Source organism: Stenella coeruleoalba (genome assembly GCF_951394435.1).
Source record: "Stenella coeruleoalba genome assembly, chromosome: X".
NCBI lineage: Eukaryota > Metazoa > Chordata > Mammalia > Artiodactyla > Delphinidae > Stenella > Stenella coeruleoalba.
In genome coordinates, this window is record NC_137152.1 from 63,285,194 (window position 1) to 63,311,307 (window position 26,114).

Consider the following 26,114-nt stretch of genomic DNA (forward strand, 5'->3'; position numbering starts at 1 on the left):
ACAGAAATACGCCTCTATACCAGCTTTGCCCACTCAGAACTATTAAGTTACCGAGCTCTTGACAAAGGGGAGACATGGGCTACATTGTTTTCAGTGTAGTCAGCAACAAACCAGAGGCCTCATGACATTCCATTCAGTTCTTCTGTGTGCATGCTCCCCATGTGCAAGCAAGCCCACAAGTTGGTGGGCTTAGGAACTCAGTTTAGACTGGTCAAGGGGAAAGAGACCATAATAACTAGGAAATCAAATTCAGTAAATTAGGCTATTTGGAAGAGAACATAAGATATCTCAGCTTTTGTTGTCTTTCTATTTTGTATCACATAGTTTAGAAGAACTCTTCCATATATTTCCATCTTATTTCCCCAGCAAGATTGGGAATTCTAATATGTACTGCATGTATTGAAAAAGAACAGGGTTTTGCAGTCAGATAGCTTTATATTTTTAATTTAGTACAGGCAATTAAGAGATCATTCTTCTTGCGCAGGTATCTTAACCTATCTAAGCCTCAATTTCCTTTGTTGTAAAATGGGGATAATCATACTAACCTTTCAGAATTGTTATGAGCATTTCAGGGGATATATGTACATAGCCTCACAAAGAGTTTGGTACTCAGCAAGCACTCAACAAGTCTTAGTTCCCTTTCTCCTTAAAGGTCTTTATCTGGTACAAATCTTAACCCAGTACTAACATATAATAAGGCTTGGAAATTTCCTCTTGGGATTATCTTGGGAGGCCATTCCTGGTACACATTTTGTGTACCCCTCTATTAGAATTATATAGGGACAACTCTGGCAAAATTCTAAGGCAGACAAAGAAACGTCACTGTTTCCTTGCCTTTCTTCTCTCCGGGCAATCCCTCCCTCCACTCCAAATATGCACACTGACTGCCCTTTCTATGAAGACCAAACTGGTAAACCAGTCATGGTAGAGTTTCAAGCATCAGAAGAATTGAATTTTAGGGTAGATGGTACTCCCAGTGCTCCTTGTTTCACAGCCTCCTGGGTCTACACATACAGCCATGTCTGAAGGAAATGGAGAGAGACTGCAGTTCCTTCTGACTCTGGAAAAAGCTCCAGATTAGAAAGGGCTGGATCCTCTTTAATAAGTGGTGCTGTGAAAACTGGACAGCTACATGTAAAAGAATGAAATTAGATCACTCCCTAATACCATACACAAAAATAAACTCAAAATGGATTAAAGACCTAAATGAAAGGCCAGACACTATAAAACTCTTAGCAGAAAACATAGGCAGAACACTCTATGACATAAATCACAGCAAGATCCTTTTTGACCCACCTCCTAGAGAAATGGAAATAAAAACAAAAATAAACAAATGGGACCTAATGAAACTTAAAAGCTTTTTGCACAGCAAAGGAAACCATAAATGAGGAAAAGACAACGCTAAGAATGGGCGAAAATATTTGTAAACGAAGCAACTGACAAAGGATTAATCTCCAAAATATACAAGCAGCTCATGCACCTCAATATCAAAAAAAACAACCCAATCCAAAAATGGGCAGGAGACCTAAATAGACATTTCTCCATAAAAAGAGAAACAGATGGCCAACAAACACATGAAAAGATACTCAACATCACTAATTATCAGAGAAATGCAAATCAAAACCACAGTGAGGTATCACCTCACACCAGTCAGAATGGCCATCATCAAAAATCTACAAACAATAAATGCTGGAGAGGGTGTGGAGAAAAGGGAATCCTCTTGCACTGTTGGTGGGAATGTAAATTGATACAGCCGCTATGGAGAACAGTATGGAGGTTCCTCAAAAAACTAAAAATAGAACTACCATATGACCCAGCAATCCCACTCCTATGCACGTATCCAGAGGAAACCATACTTCAAAAGGATGCATGCACTCTGATGTTCATTGCACTATTTATAATAGACAGGACATGGAAGCAATGTAAATGTCTATTGACAGATGAATGGATAAAGAAGATGTGGCACATATATACAATGGAATATTACTCAGCCATAGAAAGGAACGAAATTGAGTTATTTGTAATGAGGTGGATGGACCTAGAGTCTGTCATACAGAGTGAAGTAAGTCAGAAAGAGAAAAACAAATACCATACACTAACGCATATATATGGAATCTAAAAAAAACGGTACTGATGAACCTAGTGACAGGGCAGGAATAAAGACACAGATGTAGAGAACGGACTTGAGGACACAGAGGGCAAGGGGAAGCTAGTATGAAGTGAGAGAGTAGCATTGACATATATACACTACCAAATGTAAAATGGATGGCTAGTGGGAAGCTGCTGCATAGCAGAGGGAGATCAGTTCGATGCTCTGCAAAGGCCTAGAGGGTTGAGTTAGGGAAGGTGGGAGGGAGGCTTAAGAGGGATGGGATATGGTGATATATGTATACATATAGCTGATTCACTGTGTTGTACAGCAGAAACTAACACAACATCGTAAAGCAATTATACTCCAATAAAGATAAAATTTAAAAAGAATGGGCTGGATAGATGAGATTTTTCAGAACTGATAAAGAAAAGCCTTTTTAACCCAGAAAATTAGGCATGACTGTACTTTCTTTACTGTGACCACCTTAAGACATAGCTGTTTTTGAGAAACTACCTTTAAATATCTACACTCCTCTTTTCACACAAGGCTCTACTGAAATTACTTGAGCCTTAACATCTCTCTAGACATAATGTGGTAGAATTGCAACTGAAAAAGAAAGTAATAACAGTATTTGGGGAGGCAGACAGCGGTAAAATAGCAAACCTTACATTGTGCTCTTATGCTGCCACATCTTGGAACATCTGTCAGGAGAACTCCAGGGAGCTAGGGGTAGAGACAGGAGATCAACAAGAAAATTCTTAATAGTCTTACCCTAGATTTGTTGTAGACTTGTTGGTAAAGAGATGTGAATTACAAGCTTTACATGGCTGATTGTGACCAAAGCATTTTTTAAAATATTTCAAAACAGGCAAGCTGAAAACAAGTGTTTCTTGCTGTGGTTATACCATTAGATTAAGCAGTAGGAAGCCAGTGGCTTAAGGACTCATGACAGTATTCATTTAAAATGCACACAGATCTCTTTGTTTACCAAATGACTACACAGTGGCAACACTGCAGTAGTCTAGTGCCAAACAGACTAACTGGGGATTCAGACTTGATTTTCCTTTTGGGTGTATTTTGTAAGTAGATTAGTAAAAGACTGAAAAGGCAGCTTTAAATTCTATTTGTTCATGCTTCCTTCACCCCATTCTTAAATCGATAGGCACTGGCTAGGCAAAGACAGTCTTATTATTTAACTACAAATTAGTGTAGCCCTTCTTGTGGCAGCATTTGAAACAAACAGAACCAATTGGAAGGAATTTATATATCTGAATTTCTCTTTGCAGAAGTTGACTGGGTCACAAATTATAACCTATTTAAAAAGACAAAATACACACCCACACAAGTGTTTATTCATTTAGAGACTTCAATTATGTGTAAGAATTTAGTCATAGAAATTATGAGCATCCATTTAGAAAGTTTCCAAGTTTATTTTGTAATACTGTACCTTTATTGTTCTAGTTCAATATGCTGTAATATTTGTGAGCTCATTTTTCACAGCTGGACAATTATATTAAACTTTACTAAGTATATCATGCTTTCACTAAAACCATAGACTGCATGCAATATAGATGGATATAGTATGCAGCATGTGTGCTGTCAGTATTAAGCTTAGTCTAAGTGGCATCACTCATAGCAATAAGCACTTGCTCTCTCTTTTAAGTTCCTTGCACTCTTGGCTTTGTCATTCACTTGACTCCTCTCACCTGACCACCTTAGCTTCATATTTAAATACCATGTTATAATTGAAAATTTTAATATATCTATGTCTAATACCTCCCTCTAGATTGTAATTTTAGGAGGGAATCTGCTATTTTTCTTTAGACATTTTAAAGAACCTGATAAATTTCTTACATACTTAAGAGGCACCAAAGAAATATTGTTGAATAGCTATTAAATACAGTTTCGGACAATCATTTTAGATTTTAGTGCATCACAGTTGGAACCTCTGTTGATCTTCAATAAAGTGTTAGCTGAGAAAATGCGACAGGTTGATTATAAAACAAGACAAAGCCCCATCTTGATTAAATGTGTTGTTGTAGCTCAGCACTTTCATGAAAAAGACTCTTGTTTACTTGTTCAGTTTCTGTTCCAAATGATGAAAATTGACACATAGAGTCTTGTAACATTCTCAAGGAAATATTCATTTCTGTTAACTGTATGATGCTTATTAAGACAGGAAGTAGACTCAGGTCGTTTGGAATGACTTTCAACAAAGGCTAAAATTAAGAGAGGCTTGTAGATAATCGGGAAACACACCTTGCCACTACTCAAACTTTTGAGTTAATTGCACTTGAGGTTATTGCTATGTATCAGCTATCTTTTCTTCTTCATGATTAGATGTGAGCATTTCAGTGAAAAAAAGGAAAAGTTGGGTTGATAAAAGGATCTGTGAACTGAAAGCTCTTCAATCCACTTGTGAGACAACATTAACAACAAAATAATAGAGGGAAAACTATATATCTTCTGTTAAACCACAAATCTTGATCCATGTCTGAATTCATTTCTGCTAGTTCATTAACACATTTTTTGTTGAATATGATAAAAATAATAAAAGCTGTTTGTTCGACAATATAACTTCTTGTCCTTTGGGCCCTAGATTAAGAAGAAACAGCAAGATGTGCTTGGTTTCTTAGAAGCTAACAAAATAGGATTTGAAGAAAAAGATATTGCAGCCAATGAAGAGAATCGGAAGTGGATGAGAGAAAATGTACCTGAAAACAGTCGACCAGCCACAGGGTACCCCTTGCCACCTCAAATTTTCAATGAAAGCCAGTACCGTGGGGTAAGGAACCAATTAAAATTCTTGTTTTTTTTTTAAAATGGATTGCCTCAAACCCATCCACTTTCTTTTACTCCCACCCCATATCTACATACAGTCATTTCTCCTGTTCATCCTCTACATCCATCCTAGGCAGCTAGGGTATTTTGCCTTCTACTAGAAGGCAAATGGATGAGTCATTCACCAAAAAATTATCTGTGAATGTATAAGTACAGACCAGAGCATTTATATTATTTCTGGTATGTCCATGAAGAAGCCACTGTGAGCTGTTTTACTTATTTAGATTATTTAGATTATTTAGATTAAAATTAGTTTAAAAAGAGGAATATCTCAGTTTCTGCTTCAAGGTAGTAAAACTTTTATTTGAGTATTATTAATGAATTTTCTTAAAATTTTGAGTTAGCTAATTGAACTAATGTATGGATGAGGGAAACAGGAGTAGAGTTTTTACTTTTTGACTGGTGCTTTCAAGTTTGTCATCTTGGTTAGCCTTCATTTAAACCATGAAGTAGTTCCCTTCAATGTTCATTCACTGTGTATTTAAGTAACATTTGTAGCCTGTGGCCACTCTAGGTACCATGGCAAGTACAAGTATGTATAAAACAAAGCCTCTTTTCTTAAAGAGCTGATTGGGAGTGTTGTGTGGGTAGAATCAAACACACCTGAAACAGAGAGAGTGGTTATGAGGCCACATCCATGTGATGACATGGTACAGAAAGCATATGTAAGGGCTATAGGAATTTCCAGTAAAGAACTGTTTGCTTTGCTGTGTCCTCAGAGTTAGCATAATTGAGGAACAAATGTTTTTAGAGCCAGCAATCCAAATCTTCTAACTCATGTGTTTATATGGGAGTGAGAAGGAGAACACCTAGGGGAGGGTATGGCAAAATTGAGAAGTTCATTAGCATAAAATATTTTCTCTGTGAATTGAATTTGTCACTTCTGAGGAGGGGCCAGAAGATTTCTTCTGCTGCTGCAAACAGGGCCAATGTGTAAAGACATATTATGTAGATAAGGAAAAGACAATTAGGCTATTCATTTAGATGCTGAAACCTCAGTGCTTCTATATTTGAAATTTCTGCAAATTGTCAACTCTCAGGGGCTGAAACAGGCCTCAGAGGTCATCCAGTCCAATCTAAGCCAGCATATATTGTCTTAATCTCTCCTTTTTGAAGCAGGAATTTCAATTTGTTTGACTTTTTAAAAGAAACACATTTTGGGTTATAAAGGTGATGTTTGAGAAGCCAAATTTACCTGGTTTATTTCTCCCTCGGAAGCCATACTATAAGGGAATGGAGTATGTTATGGAAAAAAAGGCAAGTATCACTGAGAAATGGGAAGATGAAAAGGAAGGTGCAGGAGGTGAGATGCAAATCAAACAAATATTTGTTAATGGAAAAGGAATCCATTTTCTATTGAGTGCCTGCTGTGTGCCAGGCACTGAGTTAGGAGTTTCATAACAATAATTAAGATTTGTCCCTATACAGACGTTAGGGAGAAAAGTGTATAGCAACCGTTCATAGAAAGCATATTATACGTCAGCTATTGTGCTACATACTTTATGTGTACTATATTAATCAGTTCTCATACTAATCTCATGAGGTGTAGAGATTGTTATTCCTGTTTCATAGATGAAGATATTGAGGCCTAGAAGAGGTTAACTAACTTCCTAAATCATACAATTATTAAGTGATGCAGCTAGAATTTAAACTTAGATCTGTCTTATTCTGAAGTTCTTACTCATTCTATTAAACCACTGTGCTGTTAATTTTCCTGTTTACTCAAAGATCCCATCTTCGTTCTTTTCTTGTTTCATTCTGTATTGTGGGAGGCTGACCTCAGCAAATTATATTTCCCAGTGTCCATTGCCAACTGGCTGCCTATTAGGTTTGGCCGGTAATAGGATGCACTGGTTGGATGAGTGGAGGGCAGGAGGAGAGGAAAAGCCAAGGTATCCCCCCTTTTTCTGGAGGTGTCCATGACAGTGGCTACATCTCCTTTGTGGTACCAGCTCTGTAATACTACCTTCTCCACTTTTCCCTTCAGCAGTAGCTGTGGTAGCAGCTTCCTGCTATTTCTAGTCTCTGGGCTGCCTCACCGTCTCCTGTCTGCCTTTCAGCTCTTTAATCTTTTGTAAGTGGTTCTTCATATTAAATTCCCTTGTTTAAACTGTCCCAAGGTTTCTCAACCTTGGCAATACTGATATGTTGGGTTTATGGGGGCTCCCTTGTGCATTGTAGAATGTTTAGCAGCATCCCTGGCTTCTATCCATGAGTGCTAGTAGCACCCTCCCAGTTGTGAAAAAACAAAAATGTTTCCAGATTTTGCGAGACATCCCTGGGGGAAAATTACCTCCTTTTTTAGAATCATTGAGCTATAGCTTAGGTTCTATTTCCAGATTAGGATGTAACTGAAACAATTACCCTGCCAACATAAATGAAGCTCTGCTATAAACGATACAAAATTTTTAAGGGTAATCTATGTTCTGAAAGAGCTTATGCTGTGTATATGAAGAACTAAAGCACATTTTCATGAAATAATTAATATGATACAAATATATGGTAGAATACATTCTGGATTAATGTTATTGGAATCCCAAATATGTAAATAAAGTATATTTTCCTCAAGAGAATTCCTATAGAAGAAGCAGACTATGTTTTGTTTACTCTTGTATTCTTAGCACCAGGAACAGTGATTGGCATGTAGTAGGTGCTCAATACATATTTGTACAATAAATTAATTAATCCTGATTAATTGAGAAGATGATATTCTTTTCTCTCAGAGCTACAAATCTGTTTCTGTGTGCTAAGTTCAGGGCCAACAAATAATGTACTGTGATTCCCCAAACACCTGAAGCAGAGATAACTAGATTACCCTACATAGTATTTTATGATCAGATTTCAATGTATTTGAAGATCTACTTTCTTTCACATGAGTTTAAAGATTGACACAGACTGTTTTTATTGATTTGATTATAGTAAGAAATGTCTCTTGTATAACTGTTACGTTCTTTTAACTAACATTTTGAGGTTACTTCCAAGTGGCTGAGTATAGATATGATGTATATTGCTTGTTTACCTTGAGTAACTTATAGGTCATGTATCTCAGTATGGATTTTGTATCAAGATCCAGTTAGTTTCACTTTTGAATAGTGAGTTTAAAGAATATAGGAGGCTGGTCATAAATGCCTGTTGTTTATGATTTAATCCTTTGTCAACATCTAGGGTACACAAAAAGATGCTTTGAGACAATCCTTGAGGAGATCTCTGTGGCTCTAAACCATACTGACTGTGTTAAAAGAGTCCCTAAATGAGAGAAATTCTGATGTTTCTTGAGTTAGGGGTCAGATTTAGGGTCATCAATGGCTTGAGAGGCCGTAAACTTTATACCTCCAGATCCTCCAAGTACCAGGAACTATATATGCTAGAAAAGAACCTTGTAATTGGTGATCTGTTGGTGAGGCAATCTCTACAGAAATTATGAGCCAGCAAATTATGAGTTCATTTTACCTCTAATAACTCAGCCAAAATGCCAAGCTTATCTCTGTGTTTTTGCGTTTTTTTAGAGAAATTTTGAAACACTTTATTATTTTTTTAATTTTTAATTTTTTAAATTTTTTTGACCATGCCATGAGGCATTTGGGATCCCCGACCAGGGATAGAAACTGTTCCCCCTGCATTGGAAGGGCAGAGTCTTAACCACTGGACCACCAGGGAAGTCCCTCTCTGTGTGTTTTAAGTCAAACAAACTAAGGCCAGGTATAGACAATGGCTGTGTTTTCTAAGTATATTTGCTATTTATTATATGTCATAGTCAAATGTAGGCAGTTCGGTTGTTACTTTTGGAGCATGCATGGTGGTTTAGAGGATGACAATGGGAAGCCCAACTGAATTTAGTCACGTGAAGCTTTTATTGGATCCCCGGATTGTTTGCTCTTCCAGTCATATTTCATGAAAATCTCATACCCTTCCTCTGAACACAGCACAGATTTACTATTCTTATGGCCATGGGATAGCTAAAATCTGGTCTGCTGTAGGTTCTGAGGGCATCTCTACCTTAATGAATAATGCAAGAGAAATAATGGCAAACTGGAACAATAGCCTCCTCCCAAAAGTAAGCAACATCTTACTGGCAAATAGTTGGCTGCTTTGGGCTATGGAGAAAGCTGCTTGCCCTGAGGCAGATTTAAGTTCTATGCAGTATGAAATAAGTCCTTTTGCTATTTCTGTCTCACAGATCAGCATATCTTCTAACCCACATTAGTTGAGATCCAATGAGCCTTGACTCTTTACTACTCCTTCCAGAATTCTAGCATTATTGAAGTTAGCTAGCCTGTTTGCCTTCAAAGATATTGACCAGTCAGATAATTTTGAATTAATTTCCCCTTTTCTTTCCTTTGTTGGTTGTATATTGCTAATTCTTGTTGCCTTCTTTTATCAAGGACTATGATGCCTTCTTTGAAGCCAGAGAAAATAATGCAGTGTATGCCTTTTTAGGCTTGACAGCCCCACCTGGTTCAAAGGTATGATTCATTTTTCCCTTTCTTTATAGGCCATTTTATTGCTGCTGGGTTTTTTTAATCAGTAAGATTTGCACTTTATTAAGTACTCAGATTCAGCCAGAGGCAGTGCAACATAGCTAAAAGGAAATGTCCCTGCTCCGCATACACTTAATCCCTAGTAGGGAAGACAGATGTGCATAATTAAATACATAAAGTATGTGGATAGAAGGTAGGCCGAGTGACTTCCCTATCAAGCTGCCCAAGGCAGCAAATTTCTCATTGACCCATTCACAAATAAGTGGTTAACAATTTTAAAGACACCATTATTCCAGTTGCCATGTATGGTATTACGTGGACAGAAAGCATCTTAGTTCAAAGTAATCTTCTTGTCAGTATCTATTGTCCTTGTGTGACATCAAATGCTAGAGTCACCTATTCAAATTAACTAAGAGCATTTGAGTATCAAAACTCATCACTAAATTGCTGGCTGAATTTGGAGCTTTTCCCCTGCCAACAACAAATTAATTTTTCAAGTGGTGGTGTTCCCAGGGAAGATCATACAAAGAAAAATATAAAAAATTAAGTTGCCTGTTTAAAAAAATGTCTCAGAGCTATGGACTTTAAATATACGTTTGCCTTTTACCATATTTCTTCTCCACAAAGGCTGGTTTAATCAAAGTGTATGTCCCCTGCTCTATCATTTTACATTTTGTTCTCAGAAGCTAATTTTTGTTAAACAGATTCTTCTAACTCCAGCTCCTTCTCCAGTTTTGAGAGTCTGTGTTATTGTCTGTATTTTCACTAGAGACTGTTTAGAGGCATTGTTGTCTGAGTCACTATGAAATTCCGTTTTCTTGCCAAACTTTCTTTTCCCATGGATAAAATGTCTTATTTTAGGCTTTGTATAATTTAAGTTGTAGGAAATCTTAGGTAAGGCATTTTTATTTAAACAAGTTAGTAAAACCCAAGTTAAGTCATTGATTTCAGTGCATATTGGAGGAAGTATAAAAGGAAAGATAGTCTGTTTTCTGTGACTGATGACTCTCTTTCCTTCAGTGAAAAGTATGAGCCATTCATTCATTTATTCATTCAATAAATATTTACTGAGTGTCAAACATTGACTTGATACTGATGATAGGGCAAATACGGAGAATACAACATAATCTCTACCTTCAAAGTGTTTATAACCTAGTGAGGAACATGTATATGAATAATTATACAACAAATATGTCTACAAATAATTATGATATAGTATGGTAAATTTTGTATGGTTGGTATGAATAAAGTACAGTAAGCATCCAAAGGAAATAATCATAAATTACTACTAAGGAGTTTGGGGAAGGTTCCACAGAGGAATTGGCATTTGAGCTGTTACGGATTCTAAAACACTGAAGTAACACTAGGCGTCTTTCACAGTGGCTGCAATAGGAACCACTGCATTGGGATGTACCTGCACCCAATGGTATGTTCAGGGAGCAGAGTATAATGCAACATGAATCTACTATAGAACATATTAAATAAGGGAGATGCATTAGGAGGTAATATTGGCTAGGTAGGGTGGGGCCAGATTATGAATACTGTGCTAGATACTTTCGGCTTTATTCTCTAGGCATCTAAAAGCCATGGTAGGGAATGAGAGAAGACAATGATGTGATTATCTTTGTATTTTAAGATGTGATTTGATCTATGTCTCAAGAAAATAAATTTGGCAGATGTGTGGATTGTGAAACATTGGAGAAATGAGATATTAGAGATGGGCTGACCCATTAGAGTGTTCCTTAAGAGTCCAGAAAAGCAATGGAGAAGGCCTAAAGTGGGACTGCAGTTACAGAAAGGAAAAGATGGATTTAGGAGACACAGAAAAATCACTTGTGATAGGATTTGGCAATTTATGAGATGTTTATGTATGGAAAGAACTGGGAAGGATTGAAGCTATCTCTGAGGCTTCTAACCTGGGTGATAGGGAAATGAAGCAAAAGTCATGGAGGAAACAGAAAAGTGAGTGATCCAAGGGAGGAGTTAGTCTTGGAAAAGAGAGGGCATGCAGTTTTCTTCTGAGACTGGATGGAATGAAGAGAGAAGGATAAAAATAGAAATTTTAATGTGTGGGGAGGTTAGGGAAGTTCACATTTGAAAATGTCTTATCTTTAGTATGAGGTAAGAAGAATGATCATCTGCTAGGAGTGATGGGAAATTTGAGAATTGAAAAGATGCATTTGCTGAAAATAAGCTAAAGAGTAGGCGAAGATCATGAATGGAAGGATGGCTGAGCAAGATAAAATTCCCTGTTGAAGTTAGAGTTGATGAGCCCACAGTGGAACCAGTCAGCTTGTTTACAGTGTTTTTTTTTTTTTTTCATCCTTGTTTAACCCTAGAAGTAGGAATAGAGTAAAAGGACAGCAGATGTTATCAAGGATTGAACTAGAGGGAGCTGATAGATCGGGATAAAGAAAAGAGGTCTGGAATTGACAGTGGAGTTGAAGGGTGGATTGGTAATAGGGAGATTTTGAATGTTAGTATTTAATAGGTTTTCCCCAAGATTAAAAGTGATAAATTTGATATCAGAAGGATGATTTTTCTATCCTTCAGCTCAGCTTTCAGAGTTTTCCCCTTTAATTTGATAGGACAATAAGTCTTCCAGAAAGAACTGGCTGAAAAGAAAGTATACGCAATAAGAAATACAACTAATTAACCCGCATTGGAAAAGTGCATTCATAATAAAAAGAAATGTGATAAAATGAGATACAATATTCATCTGTGAAGTTAACAAAGATAAAACAAAGTGATAATGCTCAGTGCTGAGAAGTGTGCATTAAAACATATTCTCTCATATATTACTGGTGATGATATAAATTGGTACTACTGTTTGAAAACCAAAATAGCAAATATATATCAAGGACCTCAAAAATGTTTATACTTCTTCATCCAGTAATTGTACTGGGTACTAAGGCCTAATGAAATAATTCATACATGGAAAAGTCTTTATGGATAAAAAAATAAATCAAAATGTTATTTTTAATCTTAAAAAATTTGAAAACAAGTTAAATGTCTAAAAATAGGGTCAACAGAAATGATTTATCCACTGAGTGAACTCATGCTCTCATTAAAAAATGAGAGTTTGTGAAAAGATACATTATAATGAGCTACAGAACTGTTTTTACTGTGTAATTAGCATTCTATTGATAATTACATTTAAAATCTATGTACAGGACAAAAGGAGACTGAAAGGAACCATAGCTAATAATATGAATGTTTTTCTTTTTTCTCCATTTATTTATTTTCCAAATAATTAGAATACATTCTCTTTACATTTAAAAATTATTGAAAGCCAGTGCACTGGAAAGCTTGATTTAAAAGTACCCAATGGCAAATATTTCTATAAGGCAAGGAATCCTCTGTAAGACAAATAATTTTTTTTATTCTTTTGTATATTAGATGCAGTTAAACATGGTATATAAATATTTGCTCTTTACTCTTCTATTAATACAGAAGATAATTTCATAGCACTAGCATTTCTTATATTGCAGTATAGTTGATAGTTTTGATATGGAATAAAATAACTAATATATATATATATATTTTTTTAACATCTTTATTGGGGTATAATTGCTTTACAATGGTGTGTTAGTTTCTGCTTTATAACAAAGTGAATCAGTTATACATATACATATGTTCCCATATGTCTTCCCTCTTGCGTCTCCCTCCCTCCCACCCTCCCTATACCACCCCTCCAGGCTGTCACAAAGCACCCAGCCAATATCCCTGTGCCATGCGGCTGCTTCCCACTAGCTATCTACCTTACTACGTCTGTTAGTGTGTATATGTCCATGACTCTCTCTCGCCCTGTCACAGCTCACCCTTCCCCCTCCCCATAACCTCAGTCCGTTCTCTAGGAGGTCTGCGTCTTTATTCCTGACTTAACCCTAGGTTCTTCATGACATTTTTTTTCTTAAATTCCATATATATGTGTTAGCATATGGTATTTGTCTTTTTCTTTCTGACTTACTTCACTCTGTATGACAGACTCTAGGTCTATCCACCTCATTACAAATAGCTCAATTTCATTTCTTTTTATGGCTGAGTAATATTCCATTGTATATATGTGCCACATCTTCTTTATCCATTCATCTGTTGATGGGCATTTAGGTTGCTTCCATGACCTAGCTATTGTAAATAGTGCTGCAATGAATATTGGGGTGCATGTGTCTTTTTGAATTATGGTTTTCTCAGGGTATATGCCCAGTAGTGGGATTGCTGGGTCATATGGTAGTTCTATTTGTAGTTTTTTAAGGAACCTCCATACTGTTCTCCATAGTGGCTGAACCAATTCACATTCCCACCAGCAGTGCAAGAGGGTTCCCTTTTCTCCACACCCTCTCCAGCATTTATTGTTTCTAGATTTTTTGATGATGGCCATTCTGACTGATGTGAGATGATATCTTATTGTAGTTTTGATTTGCATTTCTCTAATGATTAATGATGTTGAGCATTCTTTCATGTGTTTGTTGGCAGTCTGTATCTCTTCTTTGGAGAAATGTCTATTTAGGTCTTCTGCCCATTTTTGGATTGGGTTGTTTGTTTTTTTGTTATTGAGCTGCATGAGCTGCTTGTAAATTTTGGAGATTAATCCTTTGTCGGTTGCTTCATTTGCAAATATCTTCTCCCATTCTAAGGGTTGTCTTTTGGTCTTATTTATGGTTTCCTTTGCTGTGCAAAAGCTTTAAAGTTTCATTAGATCCCCTTTGTTTATTTAAGTTTTTATTTCCATTTCTCTAGGACGTGGGTCAAAAAGGATCTTGCTGTGATTTATATCATAGAGTTTTCTGCCTATGTTTTCCTCTATGAGTTTGATAGTTTCTGGCCTTACATTTAGGTCTTTAATCCATTTTGAGCTTATTTTTGTGTATGGTGTTAGGGAGTGATCTAATCTCATACTTTTACATGTACCTGTCCAGTTTTCCCAGCACCAGTTACTGAAGAGGCTGTCCTTTCTCCACTGTACATTCCTGCCACCTTTATCAAAGATAAGGTGTCCATATGTGTGTGGGATTATCTCTGGGTTTTCTATCCTGTTCCATTGATCTATCTTTCTGTTTTTGTACCAGTACCATACTGTCTTGATTACTGTAGCTTTGTAGTATAGTCTGAAGTCAGGGAGCCTGATTCCTCCAGCTCCTTTTTTCGTTCTCAAGATTGCTTTGGCTATTCGGGGTCTTTTGTGTTTCCATACAAACTGCGAAATTATTTGTTCTAGTTCTGTGAAAAATGCCAGTGGTAGTTTGATAGGGATTGCATTGAATCTATAGATTGCTTTGGGTAGTAGAGTCATTTTCACAATGTTGATTCTTCCAATCCAAGAACATGGTATATCTCTCCATCTACTTGTATCATCTTTAATTTCTTTCATCAGTGTCTTATAATTTTCTGCATACAGGTCTTTTGTCTCCTTAGGTAGGTTTATTCCTAGATATTTTATTCTTTTTGTTGCAATGGTAAATGGGAGTGTTTTCTTGATTTCACTTTCAGATTTTTCCTCATTAGTATATAGGAATGCCAGAGATTTCTGTGCATTAATTTTGTATCCTGCCACTTTACCAAATTCATTGATTAGCTCTAGTAGTTTTCTGATAACATCTTTAGGATTCTCTATGTATAGGATCATGTCATCTGCAAACAGTGACAGCTTTACTTCTTCTTTTCTGATTTGGATTCCTTTTATTTCCTTTTCTTCTCTGATTGCTGTGGCTAAAACTTCCAAAACTATGTTGAATAAGAGTGGTGAGAGTGGGCAATCTTGTATTTTTCCTGATCTTAGTGGAAATGCTTTCAGTTTTTCACCATTGAGGATGATATTTGCTGTGGGCTTGTCATATATGGCCTTTATTATGTTGAGGAAAGTTCCCTCTATGCCTACTTTCTGCAGGGTTTTTATCATAAATGGGTGTTGAATTTTATCAAAAGCTTTCTCTGCATCAATTGAGATGATCATATGGTTTTTCTCCTTCAATTTGTTAATATGGTTTATCACATTGATAGATTTGAGTATATTGAAGAATCCTTGCATTCCTGGAATAAACCCCACTTGATCATGGTGTATTATCCTTTTAATGTGCTGTTGGATTCTGTTTGCTAGTATTTTGTTGAGGATTTTTGCATCTATGTTCATCCGTGATATTGGCCTGTAGTTTTCTTTCTTTGTGACGTCCTTGTCTGGTTTTGGTATCAAGGTGATGGTGACCTCGTAGAAGGAATTTGGGAGTGTTCCTCCCTCTGCTATATTTTGGAAGAGTTTGAGAAGGATAGGTGTTAGCTCTTCTCTAAATGTTTGATAGAATTCGCCTGTGAAGCCATCTGGTCCTGGGCTTTTGTTTGTTGGAAGATTTTTAATCACAGTTTCAATTTCAGTGCTTGTGATTGGTCTGTTCATATTTTCTATTTCTTCCTGATTCAGTCTTGGCAGGTTGTGCATTGTTAAGAATTTGTCCATTTCAACCAGATTGTCCATTTTATTGGCATAGAGTTGCTTGTAGTAATCTCTCATGATCTTTTTTATTTCTGCAGTGTCAGTTGTTACCTCTCCTTTTTCATTTCTAATTCTATTGATTTGAGTCTTCTCCCTTTTTTTCTTGATGAGTCTGGCTAGTGGTTTTTCTATTTTGATTATCTTCACAAAGAACCAGCTTTTAGTTTTATCGATCTTTGCTATTGTTTCCTTCATTTCTTTTTCATTTATTTCTGATCTGATTTTTATGATTTCTTTCCTTCTGCTAGCTTTGGGGATTTTTTGTTCTTCTTTCTCTAATTGCTTGAGGTGCAAGGTTAGGTTGTTTATTTGAGATGTTTCCTGCTTCTTAAGGTGGGCTTGTATTGCTATAAACTTCCCCCTTAGAACTGCTTTTGCTGCATTCCATAGGTTTTGGGTCGTTGTGTCTCCATTGTCATTTGTTTCTAGGTATTTTTTGATTTCCTCTTTGATTTCTTCAGTGATCACTTCATTATTAAGTAGTGTATTGTTTAGCCTCCATGTGTTTGTATTTTTTACAGATCTTTTCTTGTAATTGATATCTAGTCTCATGGCGTTGTGGTCAGAAAAGATACTTGATACAATTTCAATTTTCTTAAATTTACCAAGGCTTGATTTGTGACCCAAGATATGATCCATCCTGGAGAATGGTCCATGAGCACTTGAGAAAAATGTGTATTCTGTTGTTTTCGGATGGAGTGTCCTATAAATATCAATTAAGTCCATCTTGTTTAATGTATCATTTAAAGCTTGTGTTTCCTTATTTATTTTCATTTTGGATGATCTGTCCATGGGTGAATGTGGGGTGTTTAAGTCCCCTACTATGAATGTGTTACTGTCGATTTCCCCTTTTATGGCTGTTAGTATTTGCCTTATGTATTGAGGTGCTCCTATGTTGGGTGCATAATTATTTACAATTGTTATATCTTCTTCTTGGATCGATCCCTTGATCATTATGTAGTGTCCTTCTTTGTCTCTTTTAATAGTCCTTATTTTAAAGTCTATTTTGTCTGATATGAGAATTGCTACTCCGGCTTTCTTTTGGTTTCCATTTGCATGGAATATCTTTTTCCATCACCTTACTTTCAGTCTGTATGTGTCTCTAGGTCTGAAGTGTGTCTCTTGTAGACAGCATATATAAGGGTCTTGTTTTTGTATCCATTTAGCCAATCTGTGTCTTTTGGTGGGACATTTAGTCCATTTACATTTAAAGTAATTATCGATATGTATGTTCCTATTCCCATTTTTTAAATTGTTTTGGGTTCGTTATTGTAGGTTTTTTCCTTCTCTTGTGTTTCTTGTCTAGAGAAGTTCCTTTAGCATTTGTTGTAAAGCTGGTTTGGTGGTGCTGAACTCTCTCAGCTTTTGCTTGTCTGTAAAGGTTTTAATTTCTCCATTAAATCTGAATGAGATCCTTGCTGGGTAGAGTAGTCTTGGCTGCAGTTTTTCTCCTTCATCACTCTCAGTATGTCTTGCCACTCCCTTCTGGCTTGTAGGGTTTCTGCTGAGAGATCAGCTGTTAACATTATGGGGATTCCCTTATGTGTTATTTGTTGTTTTTCCCTTGCTGCTTTTAATATGCTTTCTTTGTATTTAATTTTTGACAGTTTGATTAATATGTGTCTTGGCGTATTTCTCCTTGTATTTATCCTGTATGGGACTCTCTGTGCTTCCTGTACTTGATTAACTATTTCCTTTCCCATATTAGGGAAGTTTTCAACTATAATCTCTTCAAATATTTTCTCAGTCCCTTTCTTTTTCTCTTCTTCTTCTGGAACCCCTATAATTCGAATGTTGGTGCGTTTAATGTTGTCCCAGAGGTCTCTGAGACTGTCCTCAGTTCTTTTCATTCTTTTTTCTTTATTCTGCTCTGCAGTAGTTATTTCCACTATTTTATCTTCCAGGTCACTTATCCATTCTTCTGCCTCAGTTATTCTGCTATTGATCCCATCTAGAGGACTTTTAATTTCATTTATTGTGTTGTTCATCATTGCTTGTTTCATCTTTATTTCTTTTAGGTCCTTGTTAACTGTTTCTTGCATTTTGTCCATTCTATTTCCAAGATTTCGGATCATCCTTACTATCATTATTCTGAATTATTTTTCAGGTAGACTGCCTATTTCCTCTTCATTTGTTAGGTCTGGTGCATTTTTATCTTGCTCCTTTATCTGCTGTGTGTTTTTCTGTCTTCTCATTTTGCTTATCTTACTGTGTTTGGGGTCTCCTTTTTGCAGACTGCAGGTTCGTAGTTCCCGCTGTTTTTGATGTCTGTCTCCAATGGCTAAGGTTGGTTCAGTGGGTTGTGTCGGCTTCCTGGTGGAGGGGACTAGTGCCTGTGTTGTGGTGGATGAGGCTGGATCTTGTCTCTCTAGTGGGCAGGTTCACGTCTGGTGGTGTGTTTTGGGGTGTCTGTGGCCTTATTATGATTTTAGGCAGCCTCTCTGCTAATGGGGGTGTTGTGTTCCTGTTTTGCTAGTTGTTTGGCATAGGTTGTCCAGCACTGTGGCTTGCTGGTCGTTGAGTGAAGCTGAGTGCTGGTGTTAAGATGGAGGTCTCTGCGAGATTTTTGCCGTTTGATATTATGTGGAGCTGGGAGGTCTCTTTTTGACCAGTGTCCTGAAGTTGGCTCTCCTACCTCAGAGGCAGAGCCCTGACTCCTGTCCGGAGCACCAAGAGCCTTTCATCCACACAGCTCAGAATAAAAGGGAGAAAAAGTAGAGAGAATTATTATAAGTATGAGGAAAGAAAGAAGGAAAGGAGGGAAGGAAGGAAGGAAGAAAGAAAGAAAGAAGGAAAGAAGGAAAGAAGGGAGGGAGAGAGGGAGGGAGGAAGGAAGGAAGGAGGGAAAGAAGGAAAAAAGAAAGAAAGAAGATACAGTAAAAATAAAATAAAGTGTAATAAAGTTATTGAATTAAAAAATTCTTATTTAGAAAAAAAAATAGGGACGGATAGAACCTTAGGACAAATGTTGGAAGCAAAGCTATACAGACAAAATCTTACACAGAAGCATACACATACACCCTCACTAAAAGAGGTAAAAGGGGAAAAATCATAAATCTTGCTGTCAGAGACCACCTCCTCAATTTGGGATGATTCGTTGTCTAAAGGAGGGAAGGAAGGAAGGAAAGAAAGAAAGAAAGAAAGAACGAAGGTAAAATATAATAACGTTATTAAAATTAAAATTAATTATTAAGAAAAAAAATTTAAAAAAAAACCATGGACGGATAGAACCCTAGGACAAATGGTGGAAGCAAGACTATACAGACAAGATCTCACACAGAAACATACACATATACATTCACAAAAAGAGGAAAGGGGAAAAAAATATCATAGATCTTGCTCCTAAAGTCCACTTCCTTAATTTGGGATGATTGGTTGTCTATTCAGGTATTCCACAGATGCAGGGTATATCAAGTTGATTGTGGAGCTTTAATCCGCTGCTTCTGAGGCTGCTGGGAGAGATTTCCTTTTCTCTTCTTTGTTCTCACAGCTCACAGGGGCTCAGCTTTGGATTTGGCCCTGCCTCTGCGTGTAGGTCGCTGGAGGGCGTCTGTTTTTTGCTCAGATAGGACGGGGTTAAAGGAGCCGCTGATTCGGGGGCTCTGGCGCACTCAGGCCTGCGGGGAGGGAGGGGCACGGAGTGCGGGGCGGGCCTGCGGCGGCAAAGGCCGACGTGACTTTGCACCAGCCTGAGGCCCGCCGTGCGTTCTCCCGGGGAAGTTGTTCCTGGATCCCGGGAACCTGGCAGTGGCGGGCTGCACAGGCTCCGCGGAAGAGGGGTGTGGAGAGTGACCTGTGCTCGCACACAGGCCCCTTGGTGGCGGCAGCAGCAGCCTTAGCGTCTTCCGCCCGTCTCTGGGATCCGCGCTTTTAGCCACGGCTTGCGCCCGTCTCTGGGGTTCGTGCTTTTAGCCGCGGCTCGCGCCCGTCTCTGGAGTTCCTTTAAGCAGCGTTCTTAAACCCCTCTCCTCACGCACCAGGAAACAAAGAGGGAAGAAAAAGTCTCTTGCCTCTTCGGCAGGTGCAGACTTTTCCCCGGACTCCCTCCCGGCTAGCCGTGGTGCACTAACCCCTTCAGGCTATGTTCAAGCCGCCAACCCCAGTCCTCTCCCAGCGCTCCATCCGAAACCGAAACCCGAGCCTCAGAGCCTCAGCTCGCAGCCCCGCCCGCCCCAGCGGGTGAGCAGACAAGCCTCTCGGGCTGGTGAGTGCCGGTCGGCACCGATTCTCTGTGCGGGAATCTCTCCGCTTTGCCCTCCGCACCCGTTGCTGTGCACTCCTCCGCGGCTTCGAAGCTCCCCCCTCCACCTCCCGCAGACTCCGCCCGCGAAGGGGCTTCCTAGTGTGTGGAAACTTTTCCTCCTTCACAGCTCCCTCCCACTGGTGCAGGTGCCATCCCTATTCTTTTGTCTCTGTTTTTTCTTTTTTTCTTTTGCCCTACCCAGGTACGTGGGGAGTTTCTTGCCTTTTGGGAGGTCTGAGGTCTTCTGCCAGCCTTCAGTAGGTGTTCTGTAGGAGTTGTTCCACGTGTAGATGTATTTCTGGTGTATCTGTGGGGAGGAAGGTGATCTCCGCGTCTTACTCTTCCGCCATCTTCCTCTCCATTCTCTAACTGATATATTTTTACTAAAAAATAAAAATCCAGTGATATTCATGTTGAGAGGAATACCACTCCTCTGGAAAAGCCATGTTCACTAGTAGGTTGAGGGTATAGAACATGCTGGTTAAAGAAGTGTTCTTATTGGCTTTGGTTAAACCACCTAGCTTTAGGGAGGGGCCATGAAAATCTGCTTCTGCTGTGAGATTTGAAGCATTCCTATTTCCAGTAAGCCCATCCCATTTTATTGCATCTCCAAGAGAAACTGTATGTTAATAACACTTAGCTGTGGTGTTGGTCTTAGTGACTAGGCAGAAAGTGGAAAGGAAAACGTTAGGAAAGAAGTCTGGATACCTGCAATGGACTAAGCATTGAGCTACACTGTTCACATTCATCTCATTTTATCTTTACTTCGTCCTTATGAGCTAGGTGTCCTCAATACCATTTTACAGAGGAGGAAACTAATGATTAGATAATTTAAGTAATTTGTCCAAGGCTACATAATAATTCAGTAGCAGATATGGAATTTGAACCCGGGATTATCTAACTCAAAACCAATGCATTTATAGAATGATGTATATAGTGGGAGTAGAGGGTGAGAACACATCATATGCCTGTTTCTAGAGCTCTCTGGTTGATTAAATAACTCATGATACTATAAATACTGACTACTTACTTTTAGATAATAATAAAGCTTGTAGCACAATTTACATATTTGATGAATAAAACACAATTAGAAAAGTAAATAATTTAAATATGATGTATTCTTAAATACAAATTACAAAGAAGTTTGAATTGCCTTTTGTTTTGGATTTTTATGCTGGTAATTTCTTCCATTAAAAAGGATAAGTGAGAGCTAAGGAATTTATGACAAATTACAACAAAGATTGATAAGTGTAACTTTAGGGAACTAGGCTGTCTCCAAAATACTAGTTACTCAGAGGCATTACGTGCTCATAAGAAGAAGGACTTCACATTATCATGTGTTCATATTTTTATACCACTGCTTCCCCACCTATATATGCTATGCTATTGAGGGGTTTTATTTATTTTTATTTTTATATTAATTAATTTATTTATTTATTTTTAGCTGTGTTGGGTCTTCGTTTTGGTGCACAGGATTCTCACTGTGGTGGCTTCTCTGATTGCGGAGCATGGGCTCTAGGCATGCGGGCTTCAGTAGTTGTGGCACGTGGGCTCAGTAGTTGTGGCTTGCGGGCTCTAGAGCACAGGCTCGGTAGTTGTTGCGCATGGGCTTAGTTGCTCCACGGCATGTGGGGTGTTCCTGGACCAGGACTCGGACCCGTGTCCCCTGCATTAGCAGGCGGATTCTTAACCACTGTGCCACCAGGAAAGCCCCACTGAGGGGTTTTAGTATAAAATTCACTGTGTTGTGTGAGGAAGTTTTTGGAAGCTTGTTCTATAAAATGAAACAAAATACATAATGTGGGTCTAAGATATATTCATTTAGACAGCCAAACACCATGTTAGAAATTTCAAAAGAGCTTAGGGAAGTTTGTTTTTGGTTTTTGACTAAGAGTTTTGGAAGGTGAGTCAGTAGTGTATTACATATGTTTTGTTAAGGATGTATTAAGAATGAATTACACTGTCCTCTGGTTTCCTTCTTTCTATCATTTCTACCTCTCTCTCTTTTTTTTTTTTGGTAAAAATATAGCATCTTTTTGTTTGTTTGTTTTTTCCCCTTCTTCTGGGGTTAGCATTAGAGGCTTATTTTGGAATATGCAGCTGCTGTCACTCCTCCTGAGACTGTCAAGTACTCAATTAGTGACAGATGTTTAGAGTGACATTGTCTAGCATACATGATTTCTACAGCTCAAGTCTGAGGTTTCTTTCACCAGAGTCACTCTTGCCACCCATCCTTATTTCCAGAAACTTTCCTTGACGTGTATTTTGTGTCAAGTACTATGTTAAGTGCCAGAGCACACCTATAGGTCAGAGTTCCTATGCTAGAAGTACTCACCATCCACAGGAATAGAAAGACAACCTTACCTCTTCGAGCCTACTGCCATGAAATTTAAAAGCAACAATACTTTGGCAAATAACACATTTTCTAAGTAGCTTAATCCTTAAACAAAACTCACGTGACTGTAACTATAGGTGACAATGTTTTTGAACACTTAATTTTTGTGAAAAATCATTCAAAATGGAACTTAGCTACTTTTAAATAAAATGTCAACTATAATTGTAAATCACTTGCTTTTATGGAATTATAGACAGTCCTCTATGACATCTGTTTCTAGGCAGAAGTTTCTATTTTTTAATTTTTCTATTAAGAATTTTTAAGCAGTCTTTTCTGGCGGCTATTTTTCTGATTTTGAATATTCTTAGCAATTTGAGGTAATATAGTCTAACCAAAATACACACGGATGCCTGCTTTGTGATATTTAAATCTGTGTTGTTTGTTTTTCATTTCAGGAAGCAGAAGCTCAGGCAAAGCAGCAAGCATGAACCTTAAACATTCTGCCTTAAGCATCCTGACAAAGGAGTCTCCACTGCTTTTTATAAAATAGCAAAATTATCTTGGCTTCAAATGAAATAGGCTTAATGTTGAAATAATAGTTGTTGTTTTCACATGCAAACAATCAAAATGAATACATAATTAAAATGTGAACATTATGATGAGGAGAATGGGAGATGAACTTAAAATTTTAAGAGGTGTCATGGAATAGTATTGTTGTCTGCTAAGGCATTTTATGTACTTCAGTGATTTTAAAAAGCAAACACCTGTTCCCTTTTTTGATATTATTATTGCAGCTTAAGTATATCTGTAACTCTACATTAAGTAACTTTAAAAGATGAGTGAGAAAGAAAGAATCTGTCTCTTGTTCCCAAATTGCCTCAATTTTAGTGAACAAAAGTATGTACCTTTTTGATGTGAAATTATTGTGATTAAAAAGTAGTTGCAGATAATGTTTATGATATGTCAGACATTGTAATTTCTGATGGTAATTATAACATTTACATTCTTTTGTAGTTAAAACTTCTATGTACTGAACCACAGGTTTTCTAGGCTTCTAAATGTAGCCTTTCATTGCATGTTTCAGTGATCGGAACAGATGACCTCCCACCAAAATAAAGATGTATTCAGTTGACAAATTTCTTGCTTAACTACACAGCTATGATGCAATCATGTTACTAAGTTGCTTGCCCCAGTGAAATATGCATATGTATGCTATGGAAGTATGATGGCAAATAAGTAAAAACGGCATCCTTTTGCAAAGAGTTCAGACTTTTTTTTTTTTTTTTTTTTTTTGTGGTACGTGGGCCTCTCACTGTTGTGGCCTCTCCCGTTGCGGAGCACAGGCTCCAGACACGCAGGCTCAGTGGCCATGGCTCATGGGCCTAGCCACTCTGCAGCATGTGGGATCTTCCCAGACCGGGGCACGAACCCATGTTCCCTGCATCGGCAGGCGGACTCTCAATCACTGCGCCACCAGGGAAGCCCCAGAGCTCAGACTTTTAATTAAATATTTTAAAATAGGTTGGAACTCATTTTTCCCCTTTTAAAACCACTTGTGATCACGAATGCCACTATCTCTCAGATATTTGATCTTTTGGTTTCAGCTTAGGCATATATTGTATGAGTACATTAATCTAAGCAGAGAAAATCTTTTCTATGCCTCTATTCCAGTGAATAGTGTAAGTATCAGATAAAAGGATCAATTTAAAAATGTTAATTTTGAAAACTTCTAAGAAGATAAGAAACATTATGGCCTAAATCACCCAGAAGACACATATATTGTACTTTAGTTCCACATTAATATTGTACTTTAGTTTCACATTACTAAAAGCAAACACCTTTTACTTTAAATTACTTTATCATATCATTTGATGTATGCAAGTCTGTGCTCTTTGCCAAAATCAATATACAATGAAGACATGGCTTTGTTTACTGAGATTCAAACATGATGCAATGCTTTAAAATAAACTCAGTACTGTCAGAAACATAATTTTTGTGTTCGTGTTCATGGAGTTTCTAAATAGTGTAATAATAATTTTAGAAGGGTAATATATTTTTTAGATGGTGGGGAAGGAGAAAAGAGAAAATAATAGAAAGAAAACAATTTGAATAAACTTTCTAAATTTCCTATTTAGGACTCTGAATTTTGCAATACACACTAGAATCAAACAACTAATCCATTTTTTTGTGTACAAAAATATGCTATGGAGAACTCTAAAGTAAACAAGCTATCTTGTAATAAATTCTGGAAAATGCTAAAACATTTTTCAATATTTTCTCCTGAGCTATATCAAATGCAGATGATGATACTTGCAATATTTTATGTGGGCATTTTTACTTTAATATCAAATAAGTTAACACTGTCAAAAATAGACATTCTTTAAAAACAGATGACATTTTTGAGATGTGTATATCTACTAGACTATACCTTACAATTAGCATATATGTATATTTAAAGTAAAATGTTTTATTGAGTCTTGCCAAATTGAAATCTTTCTTTTTGTCAGCTGAATACTATATGTCCTGTAGATACAAGAAAAGCAAGTGAAATTCTGAATATTAGAGAGCTGCCTTCAAGGCTATGCTGAGGCCCCCCCCCACACTTTTTAAAATTTTTATTTTATTTATTCATTTTTTGTCTGTGTTGGGTCTTCATTGCTGCACATGGGCTTTCTCTAGTTGTGAGCGGGGGCTACTCTTTGTTGTGGTGCACGGGCTTCTCATTGCAGTGGCTTCTCTTGTTGCAGAGCACAGGCTCTAGGTGTGTGGGCTTCAGTAGTTGTGGCTTATGGGCTCTAGAGCGCAGGCTCAGTAGTTGTGGCACGTGGGCTTAGTTGCTCTGCAGCATGTGGGATCTTCCCGGACCAGGGATCAAACCTGTGTCCCCTGCATTGGCAGGTAGATTCTTATCCACTGCGCCACCAGGGAAGACCCTGAGGCCTCTTTTAAGAAGGACTAAAGATGTTGCACTGTCCTAAAGACACACTAAATTCCAAGAGATAGTAGGAAGCTGCAATAACTAAGCCAGTGAAACCAGTACACAAGCCTGAAAGCAAAGCAGCGGGAAGGTGGGGTTTGGGTCTCTGGTATTCCATGAGCAACAGAGCCCCTGCTTTCCTAGATTGCTCTTGATTCAACTTTCTGAGGTTGGGAGTGTATACTCATTTTCTGAGATACCTACTCCCCAAAGTCTCCACCTCCATCGGTGTGCTGGTCTGCTCTGTTCCCTCCAATTACCAAGCAGCACACTAAGCAGGGTAGTAGCATGGTTCCCCACTGTTAAAGCTCTCTTGGTTTCCAGAACCAAGAAACAAGAAGCTTTAGAAACAGCTTCATTAGTAGTAGTAGTAGTAGTATTTAGGGAACAATATATAACCATCTACTTGTATGTATGAAATTAAACCAATATAGATACAGATGTGTGTGTGTGTATGTATATGTATATGTGTGTATATATATATATGTATATATATGTGTATATATATATATATATATATATATATATATATATATATATTCACACAGCACCATCTACTATGACTCTTGGGGTATGTTAGGGAGTTAAGCAGGATTGCAAAATTCTTTTTGCTCTACTAAGGTTTTCCAGAAATGCCTATAAGGGAAGAGGTTTTTGGAAG

General features: G+C 37.6%; 1 protein-coding gene across 1 annotated transcript in view; it reads left to right on the forward strand.

Annotated features, from left to right (window-relative positions):
- SH3BGRL (SH3 domain binding glutamate rich protein like) overlaps positions 1 to 24,538 on the forward strand; it is a 99,408-nt gene extending 74,870 nt beyond the window's left edge. The window contains exons 2-4 of the mRNA XM_079910595.1: positions 4,692 to 4,877; positions 9,316 to 9,396; positions 22,932 to 24,538. Coding sequence (XP_079766721.1) covers positions 4,692 to 4,877; positions 9,316 to 9,396; positions 22,932 to 22,964 — 300 coding nt within the window. The 3' untranslated portion in view covers positions 22,965 to 24,538. The remainder of the gene's footprint in view (positions 1 to 4,691; positions 4,878 to 9,315; positions 9,397 to 22,931) is intronic.
- Positions 24,539 to 26,114: the final 1,576 nt, after the last annotated feature.